General features: G+C 40.6%; 1 protein-coding gene across 3 annotated transcripts in view; it reads right to left on the minus strand.

Annotated features, from left to right (window-relative positions):
* Nucleotides 1-14,048, minus strand: part of HTR4 (5-hydroxytryptamine receptor 4) — a 338,048-nt gene that overhangs the window by 68,039 nt on the left and 255,961 nt on the right. For all 3 annotated transcript variants that reach the window (XM_028493352.2, XM_024128060.3, XM_028493351.2), the window contains 2 exons: nucleotides 10,677-10,802; nucleotides 9,232-9,432 (listed from right to left, as the gene is read on the minus strand). In XM_028493352.2, coding sequence (XP_028349153.1) covers nucleotides 9,232-9,432; nucleotides 10,677-10,802 — 327 coding nt within the window. The remainder of the gene's footprint in view (nucleotides 1-9,231; nucleotides 9,433-10,676; nucleotides 10,803-14,048) is intronic.

Raw genomic sequence — 14,048 nt, forward strand, 5'->3', positions numbered from 1 at the left:
TTTCTTATAAAGCAGAAACTAACACACCATTGTAAGCAATTATACTCCAATAAAGATGTTAAAAAAGAAAAAAAAAATAAAGATGGCCACTTCTCTCATCCAGAGGTAAGGCATCTGCCCCCTTCCCAAAGGGCTGCCCTGTGACTTGTTGGACCAACAAAGTACATTGGAAGTGTTGTATGCCAGTTCCAGGCCCATTTGTTAAGAGGACCCTTGGTTTCTCGGAGCCAGGAAAATCTAGCATGCATCAATATGAGATCATGAATAGGGACCACAGGGGAGAGACTCCCTTCTGTCAGAGATATGGATTGGTTCTCCATCTGTGTCCTGTTTTTTTTTGTTTTTGGGGGGGTTTTTTTGGCCATGCCACGTGACTTGCAGGATCTTAGGTCCCCAACCAGGGAGTGAACCCAGGCCGCAGCTGTGAAAGAGCCAAGTCCTAACCACTGGACTGCCAGGGAACTCCCTCTGCCCTGGTTTTTTTTTTTTTTTTTTTTTTTTTTTTGTGGCATACGGGCCTCCCTCCGTTGTGGCCTCCCCCGTCGCGGAGCACAGGCTCCGGACGCGCAGGCTCAGCGGCCATGGCTCACGGGCCCAGCCGCTCCGCGGCATGTGGGATCCTCCCAGACCGGGTCGCGAACCCGGTTCCCCTGCATTGGCAGGCGGACGCACAACCACTGCGCCAGCAGGGAAGCCCTGCCCTGGTTTTTTATAGTACCTTATAGATATCTGTGACATAGCATTTCTCTAACTGTAATAATTATCCACTTCCTTCTCTGCTGCAATTACTACTATTCCTACTATACACACCACCTATTTTTTGAGAACATACTCTGTGTCAGAAGTATATTCTACATTATATCTAATTCCTACAGCAACTCTGCAAGGCAACATTCAACATCCACATTTTAAATATAAGGAAACTGAGGCCCAGAGAATTTAATCCATTTGCCCAACATCACACAGCCAGGATATGGTAGAACTGGGACTTAAACCTACATGTGCCAAAGTCCATGCCCTGGTAATGCTGACAAAAAGCAAGGCTAGACAAAAGTAACCCTATCTAGGAGGAGGAAGAAAAGTATGCAGTGCCCTTTAAGCTTTTTTAGCTGAGGACACAAGAAAAAAGACATATTTAAAGATTAACCTGATAGATAAGATAATACACAGGAATAATAACTAAGAAGCTACTGCAATAATCCGAAATGGGATGAAAAAATGTATAAAGAGGAGGAAGATGGATTTGAAAGATATTTATGAAAATATAGCTATGACTTGGCATCCAGCTGGTCGTGGTAGATAAATAAAAGATGTCCTCAGAGAATTACCTTTAAATGACTAAAAGTTGACTAATAAATGCACCTTTGATGTACAAAGTGGAAGAGGATATCTGTTTATGATGGAAATTTCCACTTTGAGCACACTGGGTTTGAGAAGACAGAAAGATGTTTAAGGCAAGATGTCGAACAGGCAGCTAGCTGTTCAACAGAGGCCAGAGGACCCAGCATGGGACAAGACTGCAGGAGAGATGAGGGCAGAGGTGCAAGCAAAGCCACAGGATGGGTGAGGTCTCCAAAAAAGAGAAGGGAGATACCCAGGGCTGGAAGGCTGAGGGTCTAACCTTGAAGGACACTCAGCTATGCACATAGGAAGAAAAAGACAATTATCAGTGTCTAGGAAGGCATCCACAATAGTCACCAGGAATTTGCATTGGGAAAGGGAAACGATAATGGAATAATAACTGAAGTTAACATTTATTGAATGCTTACTAATTGCCACACACTAGTTTACGTTCTTTGCACATAATCAGTAATTTAGTCTTCACAAACTCCAAATGGAATACACTATAATTAATACATTTTTGCTGATGAGAAGATTAAGCCCAGAGAATTTCAATAACTTCCTTAAGATCATACAGTTGGTAACCGGTCAATCTGGGATTGAATCCAGGAAACCTAGCACCCCAGGCCTCGTTCTTATATATCTATATATCAAGATTTCTAAAAGGGTAGAAAAGCTAACACTAAAGTCATATCAAACCACAAGTCACATCTGAGAGTATTCTATGCTCAGCTAAACATGCCTGGAGCAGCTACTGGGGATCTGTAAGAAGAGAACAGAAACAGATGAGATAAAGGCTGACTCTCAAGGAGTTGGTAGTCTAGGGTGAGACAGATAAATAAACCAATTATTAAAATGAGTGATAACTGCTATGTTAATATTTAACATTCTATGGGAGCTCAGAGAAAGAAATAACAAATTTTCTTTGGGAATGAAGCTCAGCCAGTTAGTGGAGAAGGTGAGTATTGAAGAAGGGTGGATGTCTACCAGGAAAAGAAAAGGAACTCAAGACATAGGTGCAACATGGAATTACGAGGAAACACACCATATTCAGGAAATGATAACAGACCACTCATGGGTGGGAGTAGAGACAGGAAAGACAAAGATTGAGGATAATTCTGGGAAAAGGACTGAAAGATAAGCTAAGAATTTAGCCTATATTTGATAATGTGAAACTGAAAAACCTCTGGGGCTTTGCACATGATGATTTCTAGAACTGTCGTCGCTCCCCATACCTCACCCTCTCCCCCTTCACTTACTGGCATCTACATCATCTACAGATCCCAGTTTCAGCATCACTTCTTCTGAAAGCTTTCCCTGCACTGGAGGTCACGTGCTCCAACAACTTCCTTGACTTCCCCTTATTCTATTTCAATGACCACCAATTTTACTATAATTACCTACTCACTATCTGTATTCTCCACTAGACTAAAATCTCTGTGATTCAGAGCTTTTCTGATTGTTCACCACTGCATCTCCAGTGCTCTACTCACCTTGAGGCAATTAGTAAGCACTCAATAAATATTTGATGAATATAAAAATAAGATTTCATAGCCTCTAGCATGAAACTCAACAAATATTATTATTACATACAAAGCATGAACCTCAAAGAGTATGTGAGAAGGGGAAACTTATAATCCCCACTCCTTGCAGAAATGTATTTCAATCCTATTGGGAAAACAAATGTAATTGTGTGACACAAGTTCACAGTGACAGACACTTTTCATTTATATATTGCAAAACTGAGTTATGCTCCAGGGAGATCGTTAAGAAATGCAGGCACACTTATCTCCAGCACAGGATGAAATATGCAATCTTTGAGTCAGAACTGTATGTTTTACTGTACAAGCAAAATTGTTTTAAAAGAAAATCTGTGACTGAGAAACTGTTGGAGGATTTTTGCAGATAAAACACATCAAATTCCTGGGCTGCCAAGAGGAAGGGTGACAATTCAGATGGACATATCAAAGAGAAAATCTTGCAATGCTATAGATGATGGTATCCTCAATGAAGTGAAATAGCTTTTTTAAAGGGAACTACATTTGAGCCAAATGCAGGGCAAAATACAGCATGATCAGAGAAAGATAGGAATGGTTAAAAGTCTGAGAAGTATGGTATATGAAGCCAGTGGAAGGATCTAGCAATATGTGGCATAATATAAAGAAGACTCAGGGATGACACACCTCTGTCATGTTGTGGAGGCTCCATAAAGATACCTGTAAGTCCTCTGGTCAGCTTAAGAGAAGTTGATATCTGCTATCCTCGTCTGCCCAACATCCCTCTTTCCGGAGGGAAATGCCATTTTCCTGCAACATATGCTTCTGGTAAAGCTGTCAGTCACAGTGCCTCACCTCTGCCCAGCAACCTGATGTGTCATCCCCACCCCACGATGAGGAGAGTGTCTGACTCAAGCAAAGCCAACCAAAGTTCTTCAATGAGAAATAGCATTTGTTTCTCTTCTTTGGACTCATGAGTTAAGGATGGTTTAAGACACATGTTTGCCTATAGCTATTTTTCTGAACACAGCCTGAGAATGAATCCAACAACAAAACAGCATACGGACAAAGAGAGAGATATAAATATGGGGACAGACATAGAGAAATAGAGACAGAGAGGGAGACAGAGAGAAAGAGAAGGAAAGAAGGAGACAAAAGGGAGAGGGAGACAGAGACACAGGGAAAGAGCTAGACTAGATGATAATGTTCAAGCCCTGCAGAGCCATGTCTGAAGTCTGACTTTTCAGCTATGAACCAATCAGTTTATTTTCTGTTACATGATGCTGAAAAAGACCTTAGTAATACATCATCCAAGAAGCAAGTTGGTAAAAACACTATATTCAGGCAATTCATTAGGATATATACAGAGAAAGCCCTCTTCAAAGTCTTATTTAAAACATAAACCCATTTGAATAAACTAAAAACATGTTCACATAACAAGTCTGCTTATTGTATATGAAATGATTGGGATTTAGAGGGGGCTACTATTTACAGTTGTTAACTCTAGGGTGTACAGCAGTGGAGGTGGAGAGGAAGAAATGGGGACATTTTTACTTGTGAAATGATGACTTTTTTTTTACAAAAAAAGGTATTATTATTGACTCAGGTATTACTATGATGATTTTTTAAAAAACTGTGATGATTATAAAAGATCTTGTCAAAATAGATCAAACACAAGGTCATGAACTGGGGTGGGGTGATCGAAGATGAAGGTGAGGGTCCTCGCGAGGAAGAATCTGCCAACAGGAGATGGTGAAGGCTCCCTTGGGGGGAGATTCTAGGGCATTTAGTGAGGAAGCAGAGAGAAATCACTGGTCAGAAAGATGTCCATGATCCCCACCTTGTTCTGACCTCAGAGGGAACTTCTAACACTAAAGTCAGAATGTTATCAGCGATTTGAGGAATGTGCTGTCCCAGGAGCACTTTCAGCTAAAAGGCTATTGTGGACATGCTTACATTCAAGAAGTATTAACTTCTAGCAAAGAGAAAACTGAATACATATTTCAGAAATTAGTAAAAATGAAGGCTCCCAACCAAAACCCAAATGACCATCCAGCCTAGCCAACACTACCCCCTACTGCGCCCATATAACCACTGTTAACAGTTTGGTACAATTTCATTCCTACTCTCTCTCACACTCACTGATTCATGTACACCCAGATACAAACATCTATATATTTACTTTACAAAAGTGGAATTATTCTAAACACTAGAGTCTGAAACTTGCTTTTTTCCCCCACATAATAAACCAGTGATATCTTTCTAGGACAACACATGAGCTATTTCTCATGGTTTTTAATGGCTGCATTATATTCCACATGAAAAACCAGTACTCTGTTACAAATACTTGGTTGGTTTTAATTTTCACAGTAACCTTAGATTTAAAATAATCAACTGTATGTAAAGCTTTAATGCAGTTTTTGACCTCTTGTGGCCCATACTATATGATGCATGTATTTCAATCATATTTTGGAAAATACTTCTAATGAGTCAATAAACTTTCATTAATAGGTTTTGATTCTCAAAGCACCAGGAAGCACAGTGGATAGAAGATGGTGGTTGGAGAAATGCATTCAATAATATATTAATGAAGTCTTGCATTTTACTTTGATACAGAGGTCTGCCATCTGGGTGGAATTAGGAATCAAGGAGAGCATTCTTGCTCGAGAGGCACTACCCTATATCAGTCACCCCCAAAGACTCAGGGCAGCTTTAGAGATAAGGACAAGATATCTTGCCAGGAGTCACTTGGCGAGCAGCAACATCACACCTCTCTGAGACATTCACTCTGTACTTCAGGCTGTCTCATGACAGCCCAATTGTCATGCTGGGAGGAATACAGCAAAATAGAAGCTAGATGTAAATAAATCATACTCTTTCAGGCTAAAATGTCCTGTAACATCCAGAGTGAACCTTCTACCACAATGAGAATGTCACTCTTGGGACAGGAAATGATGGGAGATAAATGGCAAGTTTACAAGACTCCCAGAAGAAAACAAAACCATTTGACTCCATTTAACTTACAGTATTAGAATTTTGATGTCCACCACTATCAGAGAAGGAAATGGAATTACTGGCAGAACTATTAAAAAAAAGAGAATGTGCTGAACGGTCCATTTGTTCAATGGTGTTTACAAAATACCTAAATCAGTGTTTATGTAATTACTGGTTAACTATCAATCTCCCAATTAAAAGGTAAGTTCTGTGAGGGGAGGAGCCTTGTCCTTATTCATGTCCTTGATCTTTTTCCCATTGGGGGAGATAGAGACATTTAAGAAAAAATTAAAGAAAAATCAATTGTGGTTTTTATCACAATTGCACTAAGTTTTCAAAGGAGAAGGATGGTTTTGATTGGCTCAGAGAGGACTTCTGCAAGGAAGAGAGGATTGAGCTAAAATGTGAAAGACATTCAAGAGAGGAGGGAGCAAAGGAGCTTTCTGGGCAGAGGGATGAGCCAAGGCTGAAGTGACTGAGCAAAGAGCACCGGAAAAAGAGAGAAAATGTCAAGAGTGAAGCTGGTGAAGGGCATGACGTGGGGATGGGAACACAGACAGGAAATAGATGGTGCAACACCCTACAGGTCAAGGAGTTTGGTCTTATCCTCAGTGCAATGAACAGCCATTGAAGGGTTTTAAGCAAAGGAACAATGGGATAAGAGCTGCAGTATTAAAAGATCACTATGAGATCTTGTAAGTATCAAGCGGATTAGCAGGGATAAAATAGAGGATAAATTAGTGGGGATAAAATAGGAGATTGTTGCAGCGACATACAAGAGATGATATTAGTTTGCACTAGGATGACAGAAATGGGAAGAAATAGACTAGGATCTGTGCAGGAAGAAAAATCAGGTGGACTTGTCATTATTTAAATGTAGGGGATAAGGGAAGACTGCGTTAAGAGTAACTACCTGGTTTCTGGATGTGGCAGCTGCTGGAAAAGCCATTCATTGAGGAGGAGGTCCAAGTTTGGTAAGAAAGATCATGAGTTGTATTGGATAGTTACAAGAAACTGGAACTAACATCCACTAACATGGAGGGCTGCACCAAGCTGGGCCAATGCTATGCCTTAAATGGATCATCTAACTTTACCCTAAGTGCCATCCGATAAAATAGGTGCCACTGCCCGCATTTTCAGAGGTAAGAAAACCGAGGCTCAGCAACGCTTAGTAACTTATCACCATTCTCAGAGCTAAAAATTGGCTGAGCTGGGATTTGAACCCAGATTACCTCAGTTCTAAAGCCGATGGTTCTTAATTACCAGCCCATACTGCTTCATGACAACTGAGGCCTACTCAGGGAAAATTTCATGATTTCAAAAGGTGATAGTCAACCTGGAACTCTGAAGCCAAACCTTCCTAGGAAACCTTCAATTCTTCTCTCAAGGCTGCCCAGAGAATACCAGCCACATCAGGAAGATGCTTCTACGTTTTCCGCCATTCTTCACTCCCCACCCGCTCAGGCTTTTTGCCCAAACCTCAAGGTTACCTCCAGGCGCCCTGATCTCCTCAGCTTTGCCTTCTCCAAGTTCCTATAATACTTTCAGTCTCACCACTTATTTTGGCAACGATCACATGCAGGCTACCCTGCAGGATGTCCATATACTTTCTGTTTCCTCACATTTTATTTTTTCTAATGTGAACTTTTTTTTACAGTATATACTGACTGTCTTAAAAAGTCTTTCATGCATTGAAATCAGATTGTTGTAAATAAGCTAATAAACACAAATTTCAAACTGTGACACTATGGTTCTGCCTGCCAACCAACAGTTCTGTTTTACCCATGTTATCATCTCTAGTTGTAGAGTGGAATCTCATTATACATTGCATTTAAATTATATACATTCATCTACACGTTCTTGGCAGAGCAAGAGAGAGAGAACATGTACAATTTAAATAGAGCAGGCCATTATGCCTGCCATTCTAATCAATAAGCACCTGTTCCATAAAATAGGAGATGAATTTGCTGTTCCCTCAGCTGGTTTCAGTCCCTAAGGATCTTTCACAGCATGAGTAATTATCTGGGAAAACTCTGATTTTAGTGTATAAAAGTACATATTTTATCTTAAAAAAATGTTTATATCTTTATTGGAGTATAATTGCTTTATAATGGTGTGTTAGTTTCTGCTTTATAACAAAGTGAATCAGCTGTACATATACATACATCCCCACATCCCCTCCCTCTTGCATCTCCCTCCCACCCTCCCTATCTCACCCCTCTAGGTGGTCGCGAGGCACTGAGCTGATCTCCCTGTGCTATGCGGCTGCTTCCCACTAGCTATCCATTATACATTTGGTAGCGTATATATGTCAATGCTACTGTCTCACTTTGTCCCAGCTTCCCCTTCCCCCCCACCTCTTCCCCTTCCTAAAGTCTGTTCTCTATGTCTGCATCTTTATTCCTTCCCTGCCACTAGGTTCATCAGTAAAAGGTGCACATTTTAGATATAGCACAATCTCTGATTTTAAGTCAACTATTCTTCCTATTCCTCTATTAAAGAAACAGTGACCCATCCTAAGACTAGGTGGAAAGCTGGGGTCTTCTGGACTAATCAAGAGACAGTAAGAGATTGTCCCTGACAATTCTGATAACATGAGATATTTCACACCACACTTTCTTTTGGGAACTACCCTTAAGATATGACTACAGTGATGGCAGCATATGTTAGTGTAATCGTCTGACTTTTCAACTGCATTCTGACTTTATTATTGAATATAAATAAGCAGGAATTGGAAAATGAAAAGTGCTGATACAAATGGTAAACATGCACCTCCAACAAATGAGGCAAAGATAGAAATCATTAGGCCTCCTGAAGTCAAATGTGAAGAAGAAGAACACATTTATGCAACAAGAATGAAATGCTAGCTTGGCTCCAAAAAGCAAACAATTATTGGGGATTTTATAATCACCTTTGATTTTCTGGAAAAGAGCCTCCCCAGTCACAGGCACAAACCTAAATGTGCACACAAAATGATGATACAGACACATTTTCAGAAGGTCACGTTCAAACAGAATACTATCATTCTGAAGCACCTGCTGCCTACTGGGCAGAGAGATTAATTCTTGCTTCTCAGCATCTTCAGAATTTTCTTCGTGCCATCAGTATACAACTTAGGGCTCTATCTGTGGGAAACATGATTGCAGTTTAGACTGTAAGCTCCTTGCAGGCAGGTTCTAGGCCTTACTAATCTCTACGTCTGCAGCGTCTTAGAGAATGCCTGACTAAAAAGGGTGCTGTGCTAAAGCTGGAGAGTGAATGAATATGTGAATAGCCAGATTTACCTCTCTGAGATTCATTTCCTCTAATGAATTAGGGAAGAAAGAAAGACACAGCCCAGTAGCCATCCGGCTGTTGTCTCCAGCACGGAGCTCCACTACGCAAATGGCTCTGGCCTTACCTATCCAGAGAAATGCAGCACAGGTGAAAAATCGATGCCGTTGTGAGCAGGACATCTAGAGATGTCCGGACGAGGCAAAACATCTCCCCATAAATCCAGACGTCTTGAACCAGCTCAATGGCACCAAAGGGCATCACCAGCACTGACACCAGCAGATCCGCAAAGGCAAGAGACACAATGAAATAATTGGTTTTTATTTTCCTGTGGGTGGAAAAGTATAAGGGAGGAAGCAGTGGGAAGAATAAAGGAAGGAGGTTAGGGGGAAAGGAGCAGGAGAGAAAAGGGGGGGAAAGGAAGCAAAGGAAGAAGGAAAGAAGGGAGGGAAGAAAAGGAAAGAAAAGTCAGATGTGCAACATATTCTGTGAGATTCAATTTCCCCTTCTGTCACATGCGTGGTCCAGTCACTTCAGACTTCTCCAGACCCCTTTGCACCAGAAGTCCTCTCTTGCTCTCCCCTGTGACCACACTGGCCTGACTTGAGCCCCTGATGCACAGAGTCCCTCTCAAGGGTTTTTACAGGGTGCTCTCTCTCCCCACCGTTGGCCTAGCTACATCCCATCTACCCTTTAGGCCTCGGTTCAGTCATTCTCAGAACACCCTCCCAAGGGGCCCCCTTAAAAAAAAGTGTCAAATTCCACCGTCTTCCACTCTTTGACTACCATGTGCCTCACATTTGCCACACTTGTTAGAATTTAGTTTTTACACTTTCTTGATTAGAGCATGTCTTGCTTAAAGAGGAAGCAGCAGATGAGCTAGGACTGCATCTTTTATCCCCTTTTACGGCTTGGTGGCTCTTAATCTAGGCTGCACACTAGAATCACCTAGTAAATTTTTCTAAGTATTGATGCCCAGGTCTCACCCCAGATCAATTAGTCCAGGGACTCTGGGTGATTAACCCACTTACCCACCACCAAGTATGACAGATAAAATATAGGGCTCCCAGTTAAATTTGAATTTCAGATAAACAACGAATAATTTTCTAATATATCACAAATATTGCATGGGACATACTCATGCCACATATTAGTAATTTTAAAAGGGTCTTCAAGTGATTCTAATTGCAGCCAAGGATGAAGCAGAAAGAGCAGAAGACCCATGTTTAAATCCTAGATCAACTACTAGTCAGCTACCCTTTCTCTGAACCAATTAATAAAGTGGAGAGGTTAGATTAGATGTGCTCTCAGCAATTATATGTAGAGTGATCACAACTATTACAGAAAAGACAACATAGGAAACAGATGTGCTTGTACTACTGGTTATGTTAGAACTATGGGATTATATGTGATTTTTTTTCCCTGCTCTATTTTCCAAACATCATTCCCATGAATCTTTTACCCTTCATAATTACAAATTATAATGGAAATTATAAATTCAGACCTCAGTTTTCCAGGGAGAGCCCAGAACTCCACCCAGGTTTCCTCATGAGGTTGCCTCACGTGACTCACCTGAGCTGCCTGTCCCTGCACACAGCTACCATCACCAGCAGGTTCCCCAAGACTGCCATCAGGATAACAGTCGAGAGAAATGTGAGCAGCACGACTTTCTCCACTGACCCAAAACCCTCCTTGGAACTGGAAGACACACAAACACAAAGAATTGAAGGAAACTCTGAGACACAGGAAAGAAAATTAGTCTTTTCCTCATTCATCTTCAGGAAGGTAACTTCACTATCAAAGCTGCAACACACATGTACTGTGCACCTAATATATGCCAATGTCTGCACTTGTCTCTTTACATGTTATCCTGGTTAACTCCTACATAATGAGAAGGAGGAGGCTCAGAGAGGTGGATTAACTATCCTGAGACTGCACAGTGATTCTCCATCAGAGAACTTGAGGCTTTCCTTCAGAGCACTGACCTCAGCTTGTGCTCAGAAATGTTATTTGGTTGATTCTTGTTTGGCACACCTCCTCAGCTAGGTTGTAAGCTCCATGGGGCAGGGACGTCGTCTGTTTTACCCACTGACAAATTCAATTTCAATGTATCATTCATATTTATCGAATGAAGGAAAGATGACATTGAATGAGTGAATGACGGTAACTTGAACCACTGTGTGAATACAAGGACCACCCTGTTTTCAGTACCGCATCCCAGCCCACGCAGAAGCTGCTGTGTGCAGGTGGGCTGTCCAAGGAGTAGGTCATGGCTGAAGGCTGTTCTTATATGGCTGACCTGGACAAACTGATCTCGTATTCTGCAAAGCCCATTGGAAAGACAGCAGACAATCAATAAACTCAGGGACTCCTTTCACTGCCCTGAACTACATTTGTTTTGGTGCCCAACATAACAGTTCAAATTTGTGTTCCTGTAAATTTCAGCAACTGATTTGATTCTATAAACCCTGCCCTCCTACTGTCAACTCAGCATTTTGTCTCACTAACTTGGAAGTGAGTGTCCCCTATCAATAAAAGCATAATGAATGCAGGTTATTCAGAAGCTACAGGAAAAGTTTCATTTTTAATAGAGTAGTAAAATGTTCTTTTTAAATGAAGTTTCAAAGGATCTTAAAACTCTTAGACCCAAACGCACATTTCAATACAGAGAAACTAAGGCCCAGAGAGGGGAACTGAGTTGTCAGAGCACATTAGTGGCTAGTCTGGGAGAAGCTGCTTGTTCTGTAGGCCACCACTCGGAACACAGGTCCCAATGAACCAAGAAAGATCTGTCTCTACTGAGCTCTTCTGACTGAAAACCAAGATGGCTGCTGGTCCCAAATCGCAGCAGCCCATGAAGTCTGGGCTCTGGCTTTGTCCAAAACTTTTTCCATTAGGCCTGGCATGGAAGACAAGGTGACAACTGGAATAAGGAGTCAGAAAGTTCCACTCTGCTCACAAGTGGTTTTATTGCTTCACTGAAGTTCTTATGGCTAGGGTTCAGATGAAAAGAAATTTGAGGTACGTCCATCTAAATCACCCTTTCACACCTAAATTCCAACTATCGACAGTACAAATAATGGACAAATAAGATTTAACTCAATGAGGAAAAAGAATTCAGTAGCATGTTTTGGCTGTCCAAAACTATTTTGATTTTAGGCCATGTTAATTGAGGTAAAGTGTCTAATAAAGGAGGTGATAATGCTCTTTTCCTTGTCCTTCTCGGAGGCTCTGACTCAGAGCCCCTCTGAAACTTGTTCCCCTCTCAAGGTCTCTACACTTGTGCCTTCTTCCTGGAATGCTTCTTCTCAATATTCAGGTCTCAGATTAAAATTAACTCCCATTTAATGTGCCACAGCCAACAAACATTTTTCATTTTCTTTAAAATATTTATTGTTATCTGAAATGACTTCTGTTATTGTCTGTGCCCTACCTCCACAGACTCACTTTTGGTTATCTTTTTCACCACAATTCCCAGCGCCTGGCACAGTATCTAATCTACAGCATGTGTAGTTTAAAAGTAGATGCAGTATACAGGAAGTGCACAATTACTCGCTGAGTGAAAGACACTGTGTTCATAATGGTGAGGTTTATTCTTCAATGTCTTTGAAGACAGGCTGCAGGTATAGAAAAGCTTTTACCTAGATAAGAGAAGACCCAAGGATGAGACATAAAAGCTATTTTTAACTATCTGAGGACGGTCCTTTGAAATAAGAGTAGATTTATGCATTCATTTACTCATTCCACAATACTTTGTTGTCGTTTTATTTTGGTGCGTTTAACATACAACTCTTAACTGTATAAGAGCTACATATTATAAAGAAAACTTCTTAAAGCAAAATATACCCTCTTTGCTAAAACAGCTAATCAACCAAGAGAAGGTGCTTTAAGTATATAGAATATTCTCTTTAAAACATGTTTTAAAAATTACTTATATGTTTATGATAAATTTTCCTTAGAAAATTTTGCTAAAATAAATAGAAAAAAAATTAAGGAGGTTCTCTGGATGCTTCATTAATAAGTAACCTGAAAGGTTTTTGTTTTTTTTTTTTAATTTTTTAATTTAATTTTATTTATTTTCTTATACAGCAGGTTCTTATTAGTCATCAATTTTATACACATCAGTGCATACATGTCAATCCCAATCCCCCAATTCATCACACCACCCCCACCACCCTGCCACTTCCCCCCTTGGTGTCCATACGTTTGTTCTCTACATATGTGTCTCAATTTCTGCCCTGCAAACCGGTTCATCTGTACCATTTTTCTAGGTTCCACATACATGCGTTAATATACGATATTTGTTTTTCTCTTTCTGACTTACTTCACTCTGTATGACAGTCTCTAGATCCATCCACATCTCAACAAATGACCCAATTTTGTTCCTTTTTATGGCTGAGTAATATTCCATTGTATATATGTGCCACATCTTCTTTATCCATTCATCTGCGATGGGCATTTAGGTTGCTTCCATGACCTGGCTATTGTAAATAGTGCCGCAATGAACAATGGGGTGCATGTGTCTTTTTGAATTATGGTTGTCCCTGGTTATATGCCCAGTCGTGGGATTGCTGGGTCATATGGTAATTCTAGTTTTAGTTTTTTAAGGAACCTCCATACTGTTCTCCATAGTGGCTGTATCAATTTACATTCCCACCAACAGTGCAAGAGGGTTCCCTTAGTTCTGATTTACATTTCTCTAATCATTAGTGATGTTGGGCAGCTTTTCATGTGCTTCTTGGCCATCTGTATGTCGGTCCCATTTGTTTATTTATTTTTATTTTTTATTTTTTTTTTTTTTAACATCTTTATTGGAGTATATCTGCTTTACAATAGTGTGTTAGTTTCTCCTTTACAACACAGTGAATCAGTTATACATATACATATGTTCCCATATCTCTTCCCTCTTGCATCTCCCTCCCTCCCCTCCTCCCCAGTCCACCC

Source organism: Physeter macrocephalus, chromosome 8, assembly GCF_002837175.3.
Source record: "Physeter macrocephalus isolate SW-GA chromosome 8, ASM283717v5, whole genome shotgun sequence".
NCBI classification, from domain to species: Eukaryota; Metazoa; Chordata; class Mammalia; order Artiodactyla; family Physeteridae; genus Physeter; species Physeter macrocephalus.